The sequence below is a fragment of the Rhineura floridana genome, chromosome 3 (genome assembly GCF_030035675.1).
Source record: "Rhineura floridana isolate rRhiFlo1 chromosome 3, rRhiFlo1.hap2, whole genome shotgun sequence".
Classification (NCBI taxonomy): Eukaryota; Metazoa; Chordata; class Lepidosauria; order Squamata; family Rhineuridae; genus Rhineura; species Rhineura floridana.
Genome location: NC_084482.1, coordinates 77,853,454 through 77,866,337, shown reverse-complemented (window position 1 = coordinate 77,866,337; position 12,884 = coordinate 77,853,454). Strand labels below are relative to the sequence as shown.

The window sequence follows — 12,884 nt, the reverse complement described above, 5'->3', positions numbered from 1 at the left end:
ATTTAGGACCAACCTGGAGTTAAATAACAGCACCAGAGTGGCTGACAGGGCATCCTAGGTCTTGAAGGATGGAGGAAGGACTGGAAAAGGGCACAGCTACCAACCATCTCACTCCCTTTTGCCCCTTTCTTGTTGTTGTACACGGCCACTGTGCTTATTTTGCATAAACATATCATTTACACAGACCTATCACACTTTGCACCTCTTGCATTTCGTGGCCGTTTGGCCTCAGTGGGTTTGATGTGAGTCCTGTTAATTTCAGTGGTAATTAAGTGCAACCAACTCAGCCTGGATCCAACCCAATATTTTGTACATTTTCCGCTATGAATGGTCAACTATCTGCCAGCTGAGGTCAACACTTTCTGATGAGTTCTAGTCCACAAAAGCTTACTCCATCAAAATCTGTCTTTAAGGTGCCGTAAGACACCATTTTTTTTTGCAACAGACTAATTCTGCTTCTGCTCTGGAAGTTTCAAAGTAGGTGAAACTTTAGGAGCTGTTATACCACAATTCCAACAAGACACCTCCACTTTTGTGAATCAATTTTTATTCTCACTATTCCAACAATGCATGATAAAACATTACTGATGATGCTCACATTTATGCAGAAGACACGTTTCTATCCTTCACCCCAATGTCACCCATACTTTCAAACTGTGGCTGAAAGAAAGGAAATCCAGAGATATGTAGGAGCATCCTAAAGCCTAATGCATCAGGTTTTTTAACCTCATCTTAGGCACTAGGCACTCAGAGAGCCAGTGTGGTGTAGTGGTTAGAGTGTTGGACTATGACCTGGGGGATCAGGGTTCAAATCCCCACACAGCCATGAAGCTCACTGGGTGACCTTGGGCCAGTCACTGCCTCTCAGCCTCAGAGGAAGGCAATGGTAAACCACCTCTGAATACTGCTTACAATGAAAACCCTATTAATAGGGTCGCCATGAGTCGGAATCGACTTGAAGGCAGTCCATTTCATTTTCAAGCATGATTGCAGGGGACTAAATCCCACTGAACTCAAAAAGCATCCAAATGATCAAACCTGCCCTCCCCTCCTCCTCCCTCGTATCCCCTCCTTCTTGCCCCTCCCCCTCCCCTTCCAATCCCCTCCTTCCCCCTTCTCCTCTTTCCCCTCCCCTCCTCCTCCCCCATGGTCAGTTTTACCTATCCTACGACTAAACCTGGGAGACCAGGGCTCAAATCCCCACACAGCCATGAAGCTCACTGGGTGACCTTGAGCCAGTCACTGCCTCTCAGCCTCAGAGGAAGGCAATGGTAAACCCACTCTGAATACTGCTTACCATGAAAACCATAGGGTCACCATAAATCAGGATCAACTTGAAGGCAGTCCATTTTTAGGCACTCTCCCTCCTTCCGTACCTGAAGGTAAGAACTTCCATATCTTTTCACTTCCCTTGCCAAAGTATCACTTCCCTTGCCAAAGCACTAGGTAGGGAGATGTGAATCCTAGAATTCAATTCAGCTAGGATATTTTATTTTCCCTTCAACTTTGACAAGGAATCCTGATGCAAGACTCAAGACAAACTTGTTTCCACCTCCTAAAGCAAATTCCATGAGATGGCCATTTTAAGCTGAAGATCCGAAATATGACATCTTTCAGCCCTAACTGGCAATTACAAGGCTTAATAAAGCCATGATAGGTGGCTTCTGTGCAGGATGGACAAGCTTCTCTCTCTCTATCAGCTTGACCTTGTGCAGCACACTCCCAGGCATATAATGTGGCTAGAAAAGAAGACAGGGAGGAGATTGTGCCTACATTTCTCCCTCTGTACTGATTTAGCACAGGGTTGGGATCTGTGGCCCTCCAGATGTTATTCGACTTCAGGTCCATATTTGCTGATCATTGGCCAAGCTGGCTGGGACGGATGGAAGTTGGAATCCAACAGCATTTGGAGGGCCACAGGTTCTCCACCCTGGTTTAGCAGAATGAGTCATCTCAGAGGAAAGTCTACTGATTCAGATGGGTATCGTTCCTGAAGACAGCAGAGTGTTATGAAGTGGCTTTGCCTCAGAGCTTGGAAGTAACTCGTTATTTTTAACGAGTTACTTTTAATTCGTTACAATTTTAAATAACGAGTGGGTAATTCCATTACATTTGGCAACTAACGGAACAAATAGTAATTTCCCTACTTTTCAGCTTCAACTTTAACGTTTCCACGTTAGGTTGGACGTTACTTGGGGGCGGGAACAAGGGGAAGTCAGCTCCTGGCTGTGATTGGTTAACACAAGACATGTGCCTCACACTGATTGGACCTCTGCGCAGACTGTCTCTTCCCTCGTGATCTGTGTTAGGAGGCACGAGGGAAGAGATAAATAGGCAGGGGGAGCCTGCTAGCGTCTGACTCTGAGAGGAAAAAATGGACGCCGGAGGAAAAAGCCAGGGCAAGGACAACAACGGAGGAGAAGGCTGCAGCAGAATGGCGAAGAGCTGTGCAGGTGAGTGACGATGATTTGTGTGTGTGTGTGCCCCAGTGTGTGTGTTTTCGGCTGGAGTCTCTGGTTTTGGGGGGGGCTCCGGCTCTCTGGCTACCATCCCTTACTCTCTGGACTCTCTGCTTCAATTTAAAAAAAAATAAGTTTCTAGGTGGTCTAATTCCCGAGATATACACCAAAACGTAACCCCCCCCTGCACAACTTTTTTTAAAACAGATTCATGCTCTAGCTACAACTCCCATCAGCCCAATCCAGTGGCCATGCTGGCTGGGGCTGATGGGAGTTGTAGTTTAAAGTAACTTTTCAAAGCTCTGGCTGCAACCCCACCCTTTCATGATTGTGAGTAAAGTGCAGACTTGTGTTTGTGTTGTAAATCTCTCTCCCTCCAACCCTATTTTTAAAGAAATTAGGCAGGGTTTATCACAGTTTTTATTATGTAGGAAACTAATACTCATTTTTTTAAAAAATGAATGAAGTTTATTTATTTATTTTTATTATTTTATTTATATCCCACCCTTCCTCCCAGTAGGAGCCCAGGGCAGCAAACAAAAGCACTAAAGACACTTTAAAAATCATAAAAACAGACTTTAAAATATATTAAAACAAAACATCTTTAAAAACATTTTTAAAAGCTTTAAAAACATTTTTTTTAAGAAAAAGTTTAAAAACATATTAAAAAGCAATTTCAACACAGACGCAGACTGGAATAAGCTCTCAACTTAAAGGACTTCTTAAAAGAACAAGTTCCTTATCACTTGAGGCTGCAGTTTTCCCTGGTTGAGTAAGCCCCATTGAATACATTGGGACTTGCGGGAACTAAATTTGTTTTGTATTTTTGAACATAGAGAGATAAGGCAGGCTGCTCTGTTTATACTGTGATGTCATCAAGCCTGGAATATTAACCCAATTGTTGCTGAAATAAGAAGTGGTTCTTCTTTATTTTTGTTTTGTTTTGTTTTCGTGGTTTTAAAAATGGCAATCAAGAAAGTGGCTGAGAATCTGGAAGTAATTATGTTTCAGAAAATAATGGATGAGATTGAGATAACGAAACAAACCCTGCGACAGGGCAGTAAGGAGCTGAAAATTGAACTGAGCAAAATGACGCAGGAGCTTAAAGAAATAGGGGATCCTGTGAGAGAGGAGAATGAGATCAGAGATGAGAAAAGAAAAAATAAAGGGAAGATACAAGCCCTGGAGATTGGAACAAATGTAGAATTGGAAAAAGATCTGGAGTTTATGGATATTAGAAATAAAATCTACTGTTTGGAATTTAACGTTATCTCTGAAGAAATTAATGAAGATATTAGAGATAAAGTTATCAATGGCTTGGATAATCTTCTGGACTGGAATGACGTGATGGAGCTTGATATAGAGAAAATCTATGGAATTAACTGCAGCCATGTGACAATGGAAAAACTCTCAAGAGATGAGCTAGTGCATTTTGTAAAAAAGAAGAACAGAGATATGACTTTACAACAATATTTCAGCAACTTATTCAGAATTGATGGCAAGAAAATATTTGGGATAGAGGAAATTCCCATCAGACTCTTATTATATGACTATGGTTATGACAGCAAGATTATTATGGAATACTGATAATGGAAGATTGGACACTGAAATTACTGGACTTAACAGGACTATTGAAGATGGAAGATGGAATTAATATGGATAATGGAATAATGGCTATTGAAATTATTGGACCTAACAGATTTTGATGAGATGGATTAATCGATATGTTTATTTGGACTATGGTTATGACAATAAGATTATTATTATTATTAACGAGATGGATTAATCGACATGTTTATTAGGAGAAAAATTGATAGATATATTTCTTAAAGAATTGAAACCTCTCTTTGACTTTTTGTGGAAAGAATAAAGTAATGTTTATGAGATTTGATGATTAATTAAGATAACTACTGGAGGAAAGTGATTTTATAATATAATTTAAGAGACAGGATTGTTATATATTGTAGACCTATAACTGATTTGATCTGCGACAAATGGGAAGTCAACATTTTATTTTTTTGTTTAATCATTTTTGTTTTGTTTTGTTTTTTGTCTTTCAATGTTTTATGATTTTGTTTTGTATGTTTTATGAAAATTTGAATAAAAATTAATGTAAAAAAAAAAGAATACATTGGGACTTGCTTCTGAGTAAACAAACATAGGATTGCACTATAAATATCTTTACAGGTTATATAAATAAACATATCTGATAGTCATGCTTATATAAATATTTTCATAGAATCATAGAATAGTAGAGTTGGAAGGGGCCTATAAGGCCATCAAGTCCAACCCCCTGCTCAATGCAGGAATCCAAATCAAAGCATTCCCGAAAGATGGCTGTCCAGCTGCCTCTTGAATGCCTCCAGTGTCGGAGATCCCACTACCTCTCTAGTAATTAGTTCCATTGTTGTATGGCTCTAACAGTTAGGAAGCTTTTCCTGATGTCCAGTCGAAATCTGGCTTCTTGCAACTAGAGCCCATTATTCTGTGTCCTGCACTCTGGGATCATTGAGAAGAGATCCCGGCCCTCCTCTGTGTGGCAACCTTTCAAGTACTTGAAGAGTGCTATCATATCTCCCCTCAGTCTTCTCTTCTCCAGGTTAAATATGCCCAGTTCCTTCAGTCTCTCCTCATAGGGCGTTGTTTCCAGTCCCCTGATCATCCTTGTTGCCCTCTTTTGAACCTGTTCCAGTTTGTCTGCATCCTTCTTGAAGTGCAGAGACCAGAACTGGACACAGCACTCAAGATGAGGCCTAACCAGTGCTGAATAGAGGGGAACTAATACTTCACATGATTTGGAAACTATACTTCTGTTAATGCAGCCTGATATAGCATTTGCCTTTTTTGCAGCCACATCACACTGTTGGCTCATATTCAGCTTGTGATCAACAACAATTCCAAGATCCTTCTTGCATGTCGTACTGCTGAGCCAAGTATCCCCCATCTTATAACTGTGCATTTGGTTTCTTTTTCCTAAGTGTAGAACTTTTACTTCCACCCAGTTTTGTCATGCTGTGTCCCTATAAGTGTCCAATTGCATACTATGGTTGTACAATACTTCCTTTACATTTTAAGTATGCCTTGGGGTAGTCATGGTTCATCCTGAGGGGCAGATAAGCTGAGAGACGGTGAGTAGCCCATGGTCACCCACTACACTTTATAGCTTATTTTCATTTTGAAAAATTAATTAAAACAATTTACATGCAGGCAAAATTTATTAAGCGGATTCACACAATATGTGTAAAGCACATCCAACTCGCATTTAAAGCGCATGACTTCCCCTAAAGAATTCTGGGAAGTGTCATTTCCCCCTCACAGTTATAGTTCTCACCACTCTTAACAAACTGCAGTTCTCATGATTCTGTGGTGGGATTCATGTGCTTCAAATGGGTGTTGAATGTGCTTTAAAGGAATGATGTGGATCTGCCCTAGGTATGATGTTCATTCAAGAGTGAATTGAAAAGAACAATTTTAAAAGATACTTCTTACTCTTACTCATTTTTCAGACCTCTTTCTGAAGTAAAGGGTCAAATCTGTAAAAACATTTGGAGCAGCCACATTAAAAGATAAGGGCAGGGTATTCCAGGCAGGGGGTTGCCAACCCTGCTTGGATATGGATGTCTTTGCAGAAGAACCCTAGTCAAGGTTTACCAACAGCACAGTCCAAACTATATCTACTTAGAAGTCAGTCCTGTTGAGTTCTATGGGGCTTAATCCCTTAGTAAGTGTGTTTAGAATTGCAGCCTTCAGGAGCCTCCATCTTTACTCCCCAAAGCTCCCATCTAACATCTCCACAACACTAGGCTCCTTTGTCTCTGCTGTGGCCTTCTGGTGACTGCCCTAGCCTGAAGGCACTTAACCCTTCTTGCTGAAAGCAAGTAGGCTAGATTAAATGTTCCCTACCCAGGCTCATATATATAAAATATAAATGGCATTTTGTCCAAAGTATTTTTGTCTACATTTTATACCTCATCCTTGGTTTTCCAAGCTTGGCATGGAATGCTTCTCATACAGAATTAATTTGAAATGCTGCATATTTATTATCATAATCATCATATTCAAAATAAAAAATATATGTACCGCCTTCAAGTTGATTCCAACTTATGGTGACCCTATGAATAGGGTTTTCATGAGGCTGAGAGGCAGTGACTGGCCCAAGGTCACTCAGTGAGTGTCATGGCTATGTGGGGATTTGAACCCTAGTCTCATTTTGTTCTCACAACAACCCTGTGAGATAGTAGGTTAGACTGGCCCAGGCAGGGTTATTTAGTGAGCAAAAATGATGCAAATAGGATCTCTTTTAATTGTGCTATCGACCTGCTTACTTCCACTCTGACTGGGGCATCTTGCAGCATGGGGAAGAGATGGGGGCACATCACAGCTGCAGTTCACCCACATAGGAGCATTATCTCTTGTTTATTACAGAGACGCCTGTTGCAGGTTTTGCTGCTGAAAGCAGCAGTCAGTTAGTGCGGCCACTTGCGTCACAGCTTGTTGATCCTGAGGAGGCAAAACTAGAAAGTGAGGTTCAGAAAGGAGGCCCTGTGCACGAGGAGGAGGAGGGCATGAAGCAGTGCCAGTTGCCCACAGCCACATCGGCAGAACAGCAAGTACCATGGTTTGGCTTTGAGAAAGCTTGTACATTTGTGAGCCAGAGTGGGAAAAATGTTGTTGTACGATGCAATTACTGCCTTCCAAGGATCAAAAATCTGAGATCAGCTGTTTCCTCCTCATCCGATGTGAAGAAACATTTTGAGGTAAGCCTTTGTCATGCTGGTCCTCAAAGAGTGTCCATTGTCTATTTATGTTTAAATTGTGAAGTTCCTCTTCCATTTTTTCTTGGATTCATGCTTTGTTCTTCTTCCTCAGAGGGCACACCCTGAGAAGCTGAGAGCAATTGAAGAAGCATTAAAGGCAAGGAGACGTGGCCTTCCTGAACCAATGCATGACACCCCTCCTCCCAAAATGCTGAAGCAGCAGCAGACAACCCTTGAGAGGTGGGGATCTGGCAGGGATCTGCTTCTTCTGGCAGCCTGCGTACACCCTCGCTTCAAACTAGATCGGCTGGAATCGTGTCAGGCCACCACCCATACCAACAAGTAAGAACATTAGGGAAGCCCTTTGGGTGGATTACTCCAAGGGAAATGTTGTCTCAAGGGAGGCATCAGAGGGCTTAAGGTGGTAGGCAGGGGCTGGGCCTTTTCTTCCTGGGGCTCCTCATCACAACCTTGGGTTGCTGCAGGTAATCCTTAAGGGTCTGCTGTGCTGCCCCATGAGTGTGGTGACTTGGTCACCTTCCTACCTTCCATGTCATCATCCACAGGCTCAGGCTGGACCCTGAACCAGGGGACATGACATGCATCAGGAAATGAAGAGCAGATGATGGTTTCCTCACATACATGTGTTAACATATCCTCTCTCTTTCTTAGATACACAATGGAAGCCTTGTTGAAAGCTGAAATAAAGATGGGTGTACTTAATGAGGACAGTGATCAGTCTTCAGATAAAGACCAGGAAGGAGATGACTTAGAAGATGACTTCTTTAACTTTCTGCCCCAGGGCAAGAAGTCAGCAGTGGACACTGCTGAGGAGGAACTGGTGAGGTACCTGAGGTCTCCCAGCAGGGAAGTGTCATCACTCCATGGCTTTCCACGTGTGCTGTGGTGTTTTTTGCAGCACAACACAGGCATGCCTTCAAGCGCCGCAGTAGAACGCCTGTTCAGTACTGGTGGCAACGTAATGACTGTAAAAAGACATTCCTTGTCTGACATGCTCTTTGAGCATCTTGTTCTTTTGAGACATAACAGAAACATATTATAAAAGCATTTCAAGTGTAAAATCTGATTTCAAGAGTTGGGGTATCTTCATTGCTTGGGGGGATGTGAGATTCTGTTATGCCATTATGTTAATCTTAAGGATAATTTTTTTTATTCTACTACCCCCTGTGTGTGTGTGTTTATTTTTAATATTGTTTTAGGCTTCTTAGATGTGCAGCAGCCAAGGCCAGCACCTTGTAGGAGTTTTTAAAAAAAAGTAACTGAAATGTAATTGTAGTGATTACTTTTGAGAAAAAGTAAAGTAATCAGTTACTTTCAGAGCAATTGTAATTGTAACGGTAATTACTACTTTTTGGGCCAAGTAATTGTAACTGTAATTTATTACTTTTTAAAAGTAATCTTCCAAGCTCTGCTTTGCCTAATAAGTATGCAGACACCATCTGAAATTGCAGGACTTATTGTAACTTGGGGCTCATCCAGACGACTGCAAAATGTGTGACACGCCCGCTATGTGTGTTCATTATTTTTCAGTCATCCAAATGACGTCTCGCGCTGTTACACATTTTCGCGGGTTAAATCCGCTCATTGCAATACCGGCAAAAGTGTGATTTGCTGTTTAAAATCGGGAATCATCCGCTGTGCCTTCAGGAGTTAGGATGCAATACCGCAGACTTTACAGCTGATGAGCGGTTCTTGGGCGTTTCCCCTTGCCCCTTCTCCTCATTCCAGCCAATCACATATCTGCACTTCTGTGCATGTGCAAGAATAAGCCCGGGAAAATTGAACCAATCATTGCAATGGTGGGGTGTTGGGGGAGGGTGTCTGCAACTACTGCTCAGATGCATTTTATTTTTTGCCAGCCTGCAAACTGGGCGGCCGCTCTGGGTGAGATCTGCAATGCACAGCAAGCGAGAAAGGGGGGGTCGGTTTCAGACTGCCTCCAAAAGCCTTGTTAATTTCATTCTACTTGCTGGGGTTTTTGCTTCAAATCAGAAAAGCATACATTCGTTTAAGTGTAATATCACAAATGCAAACAAGAAAAGGTTTGCTTGTCGGTTTCAAGCCTGCTCCAGAACGCTTTGTCAATTTCATTCTCCGTGGGAAGGAAAGGGAGAAGGAGGGGGGGTGACAGTTTCTTGCTTTTTTGGAGAAATAAGTGCATTGTCAGCATGTGTATCTCCTTAAATATCAATAAAGGCAGAAAAGCATACATTCGTTTAAGTGTAATATCGCAAATGCAAACAAGAAAAGGGCTTCTGGTGGGTTTCAAGCCTGCTCCAGAAAGCTTTGTCAATTTCATTCTCTGTGGGAAGGCAGGCGTGAAACTGACCAGCAGCCTTTCCCTCCCAGGTGAGAACTCCTTTACAGCCATATTGTGCTTCGTTGCGAAGGGGGAGAGGAGCATACGTCATTTTTTTGCTGACCAATTGGTTGATAGGGGAAGGTTTTAGAGGCGGAGCTTGGAAAAAGCAAAAAGAATGTAGGGGTCTTACCGCTGCATGTGCAGGTGCAAAAAAGCATTTTTTTTAATTGGGAAAGAGCGAACTAAAAGGCAAAGTGAGGACTATCAGATGACAAACCGAATATGGAAACCGTGGATTATCCCGCTCCGTTTGGATAAGCCCTTGGATTGGAATAAGCATTTTATTTTTATGCTGCAGTAAGAGTATTGGTCTTACAGCTATTTTATTCTAATTAAAGTTAGTATGCAACTTAAATGAACAAACTATAGGATAGGCAGGACAGAGACTATTGAGATTGCAGTAATATTGCTAACTCAATAGCAGGCCAATTGTTTTCAAGGTCATCTTCCTCAGGAGGATATGCAGCATCCTGCTCCATCTCAACAGGATTTATTTCCCATATGCCTAAATATATACTCTGTTCAGTGCTCTTCTAAGTAGCAAAGGTCATTGATAATAATACTCTTTCAGGTTCCTTACTCAATAAAACACTCTTGACTATATCTGTTTCCTAGCTATTGCATTTGTTCCATCTGGTTCTTAGGACCCCTAATGATAATCATCATAATCTCTAGGAGAGCACCCCAGGAACTAGTACTGGGCTACTTCAGGAGGAAGAGCCAGGTATACATGCAACAAGTAAATAAATAAATAAATAAATATTAGATTTATATCCCGCACTTCCTCCCAGTAAGAATCAGGGCAGCAATAACACTGAGAAGGTCCCCTCCCTTGTTGCCACCCTCTGTATCTCACATTAAAGGGACGTTTGGAGAAGGGCCTCTATAGATGATCTTGAGGAGCAGATAAGTACACACAAAAAGAAGCGTTCCTTCAGGTGCTGAAGTCCCAAACCTTTTAAGGCTTTATCAATCTAAAACAGTGAGGAAGCAGACTGAAAGCCAGTAAAGGCAAAAAGGGATGGGCGTAAAACCCTTGCAGCCATATTCTGCACCAATTGGAGCTTTCAGACTGTTTTAGTTTATACTGTTAAATTGGGACCTTTGGGTGAAGGGTGGACTATAAATTCTTAAAATAAACAAACCCTGCATATAGCCAGTGACATAGCTAGATAGTTTTAAGATCTTGTACTTAATGGTCTTACAGGAGGCTCCTTTACATGGCCATGTGTATTACTTTATTTGTGAAGTATACAATTAACATTTCTTCCACACATTTCTCCCCATTCTATGCTTTACAATGGCTTCTATGTTCCCTGAATACAAAAAAATGTTTTTCAAAACAAGAAGAAAAAGCAACTTTGCAACCAGGGTCAGTCCTGGTGGACCCAAGCCTTACAACAGCAAACACAGAAGACTTACTGGGTGGAATCCAATGTAGCACTCGCTTCCTCGTTCCATGAGTACAAGGATTTCCACTTGCACAATGGAACTTCCCCCCTCTCCTCTCCCCACATGTGCTCTAAATTGGTTCTGGTGGTTCCCCCAACCCTCCCGAGCAAATCTGGAGGGGGCAAGCAGAGGGTGGTGGTGGAAATGCTGTTGCACAAGTGGAAATCTTTGTGCTCACAGAATGAGAGACCTAGATACTGCCCATTACTATCATTCACACACTATTATTGTTGTTATTAGCACTGCAAGGATCATTACAAGTTGCTACAATGGCCATGTTCTGCAAAAGCAGTAAAACACAATGGCAAGCACAGCTCAGGTATTCTATCAGGATGCAATACTTTGAACAACCACACCCTAGTATATCCAGCCTAGAAGATGCTAGTGTGGCAAATTCTTTCCTTAAGGGACTGTTCTTAAGAAACGTATTTTCACTATAGAAGATTGTGCTGATGACCCTAATTCAACTGACAGTATATCAAGAGGTGCTATATTCTAACGGCTAAGACTTTGCTTCTATTGAAATGTAGGAACTATATGCAGACTTACAGCTCCCAAACTTCAGTGGACAAGCATGCCCATCCATAGGGAAGTTTACCAGACGCATTGGACAGTCAGCATTAATGGTAAGTCTACAAAGCAGGAGAGCAAAATCAAGCTGAGTTGAATCGCCATCAGAAGAAAATAATACATGCCAGATGAGCAATACATGCAGTCAGAGTCACTTCTTACCTCATTGTATAGAGGATGGTGCCATTCTGCATTATCCTGAAAAGTCTGTTAGGAGTTGTCATATTATGAGCAACTGACTTCTTCCCATTTCTAAAAACGGTATCTGGTGTCCATATTTTACTGACCATTAGATTGTTCAATTTCAGAATTTCAGTGGGCCCACCAAATTTCAACCTCTCATCAATCCACGTTTGCCGAAAGAAAACATCCATGGTATATTCCTACAAGAAAGCAAGTCAGCTAAAGATCACATGCACATCTTAACCACACTTCATTCACTACTTAATCACTTTCATCCTATTATCCTTAAGTAATTCCTAAAAATGAGCCAGCCAATGAGTGGAAAACATATCCCATTTCTGTAATCATTTCATGATGAATTGCCCCAAATTAATCAGTGAATGGATAATTTGCTATCACAAAAACAGAGATCTTATATGTATTCATAAAACAGAATGTAACTCCTGAAATGAATGTCTTATAACAGATATGTCGTATTGGTTTAGGGTAAGGTATGTTTTTTAAGAGAGGTTTGGATTTAATGGGGTTGCAGTTGGGTAAAAGCTTTCCTGGAGTAAAAGTCAAGGGAGTGGGTGGGAAGAGATTTAGTGGATTTTTCTAGATGCATTTTTGAAATGATGTCTAAGAAGAGGGACTTAGGAGGGTTGGACTATAAGTAAGAAGGGCCAGATATGTGACAAGGCTTTTGCTACCTGAAGCAGAACACAAGTGGTGCCTAGGGCCACCCAATTAAAAAGTTCTGTTCTGTTATTCAAACACCATTTCCTGTCTTCATCTATCTCCCCTCCTCTCCCTACACTGATGCTGCCACCTGAAGTGGGTCTCTTCATTTTGAAGTCGGGCGAGCTATAGGCAGTTGTCTTTTTATTTATTTTCCCTTTTAACCAGTGCCATTTGCAGTTATAGATGAGGGGTGGGAAACTTCTGTCCCAAAGGCTTAAACCAGCCCACCAGTCCTCAGGACTCCCCACAGGCCACCACCTTCATCAGACCCTTGTAGAAATCCAACAGAGTGAAGAATTTAAAAAAGGAGATTGAGATCCTTTGGCATAACATGCTATGTATTTTTATTCTGACAAG

At 41.6% G+C, this 12,884-nt stretch overlaps 1 protein-coding gene across 1 annotated transcript in view; it reads right to left on the bottom strand.

The window, feature by feature from the left end:
- Positions 1 to 11,998, bottom strand: part of GABRA6 (gamma-aminobutyric acid type A receptor subunit alpha6) — a 40,812-nt gene extending 28,814 nt beyond the window's left edge. Inside the window, 2 exon segments of the mRNA XM_061616764.1 lie at positions 11,601 to 11,683; positions 11,784 to 11,998. Coding sequence (XP_061472748.1) covers positions 11,601 to 11,683; positions 11,784 to 11,995 — 295 coding nt within the window. The 5' untranslated portion in view covers positions 11,996 to 11,998.
- Between the last annotated feature and the right edge of the window lie 886 nt (positions 11,999 to 12,884).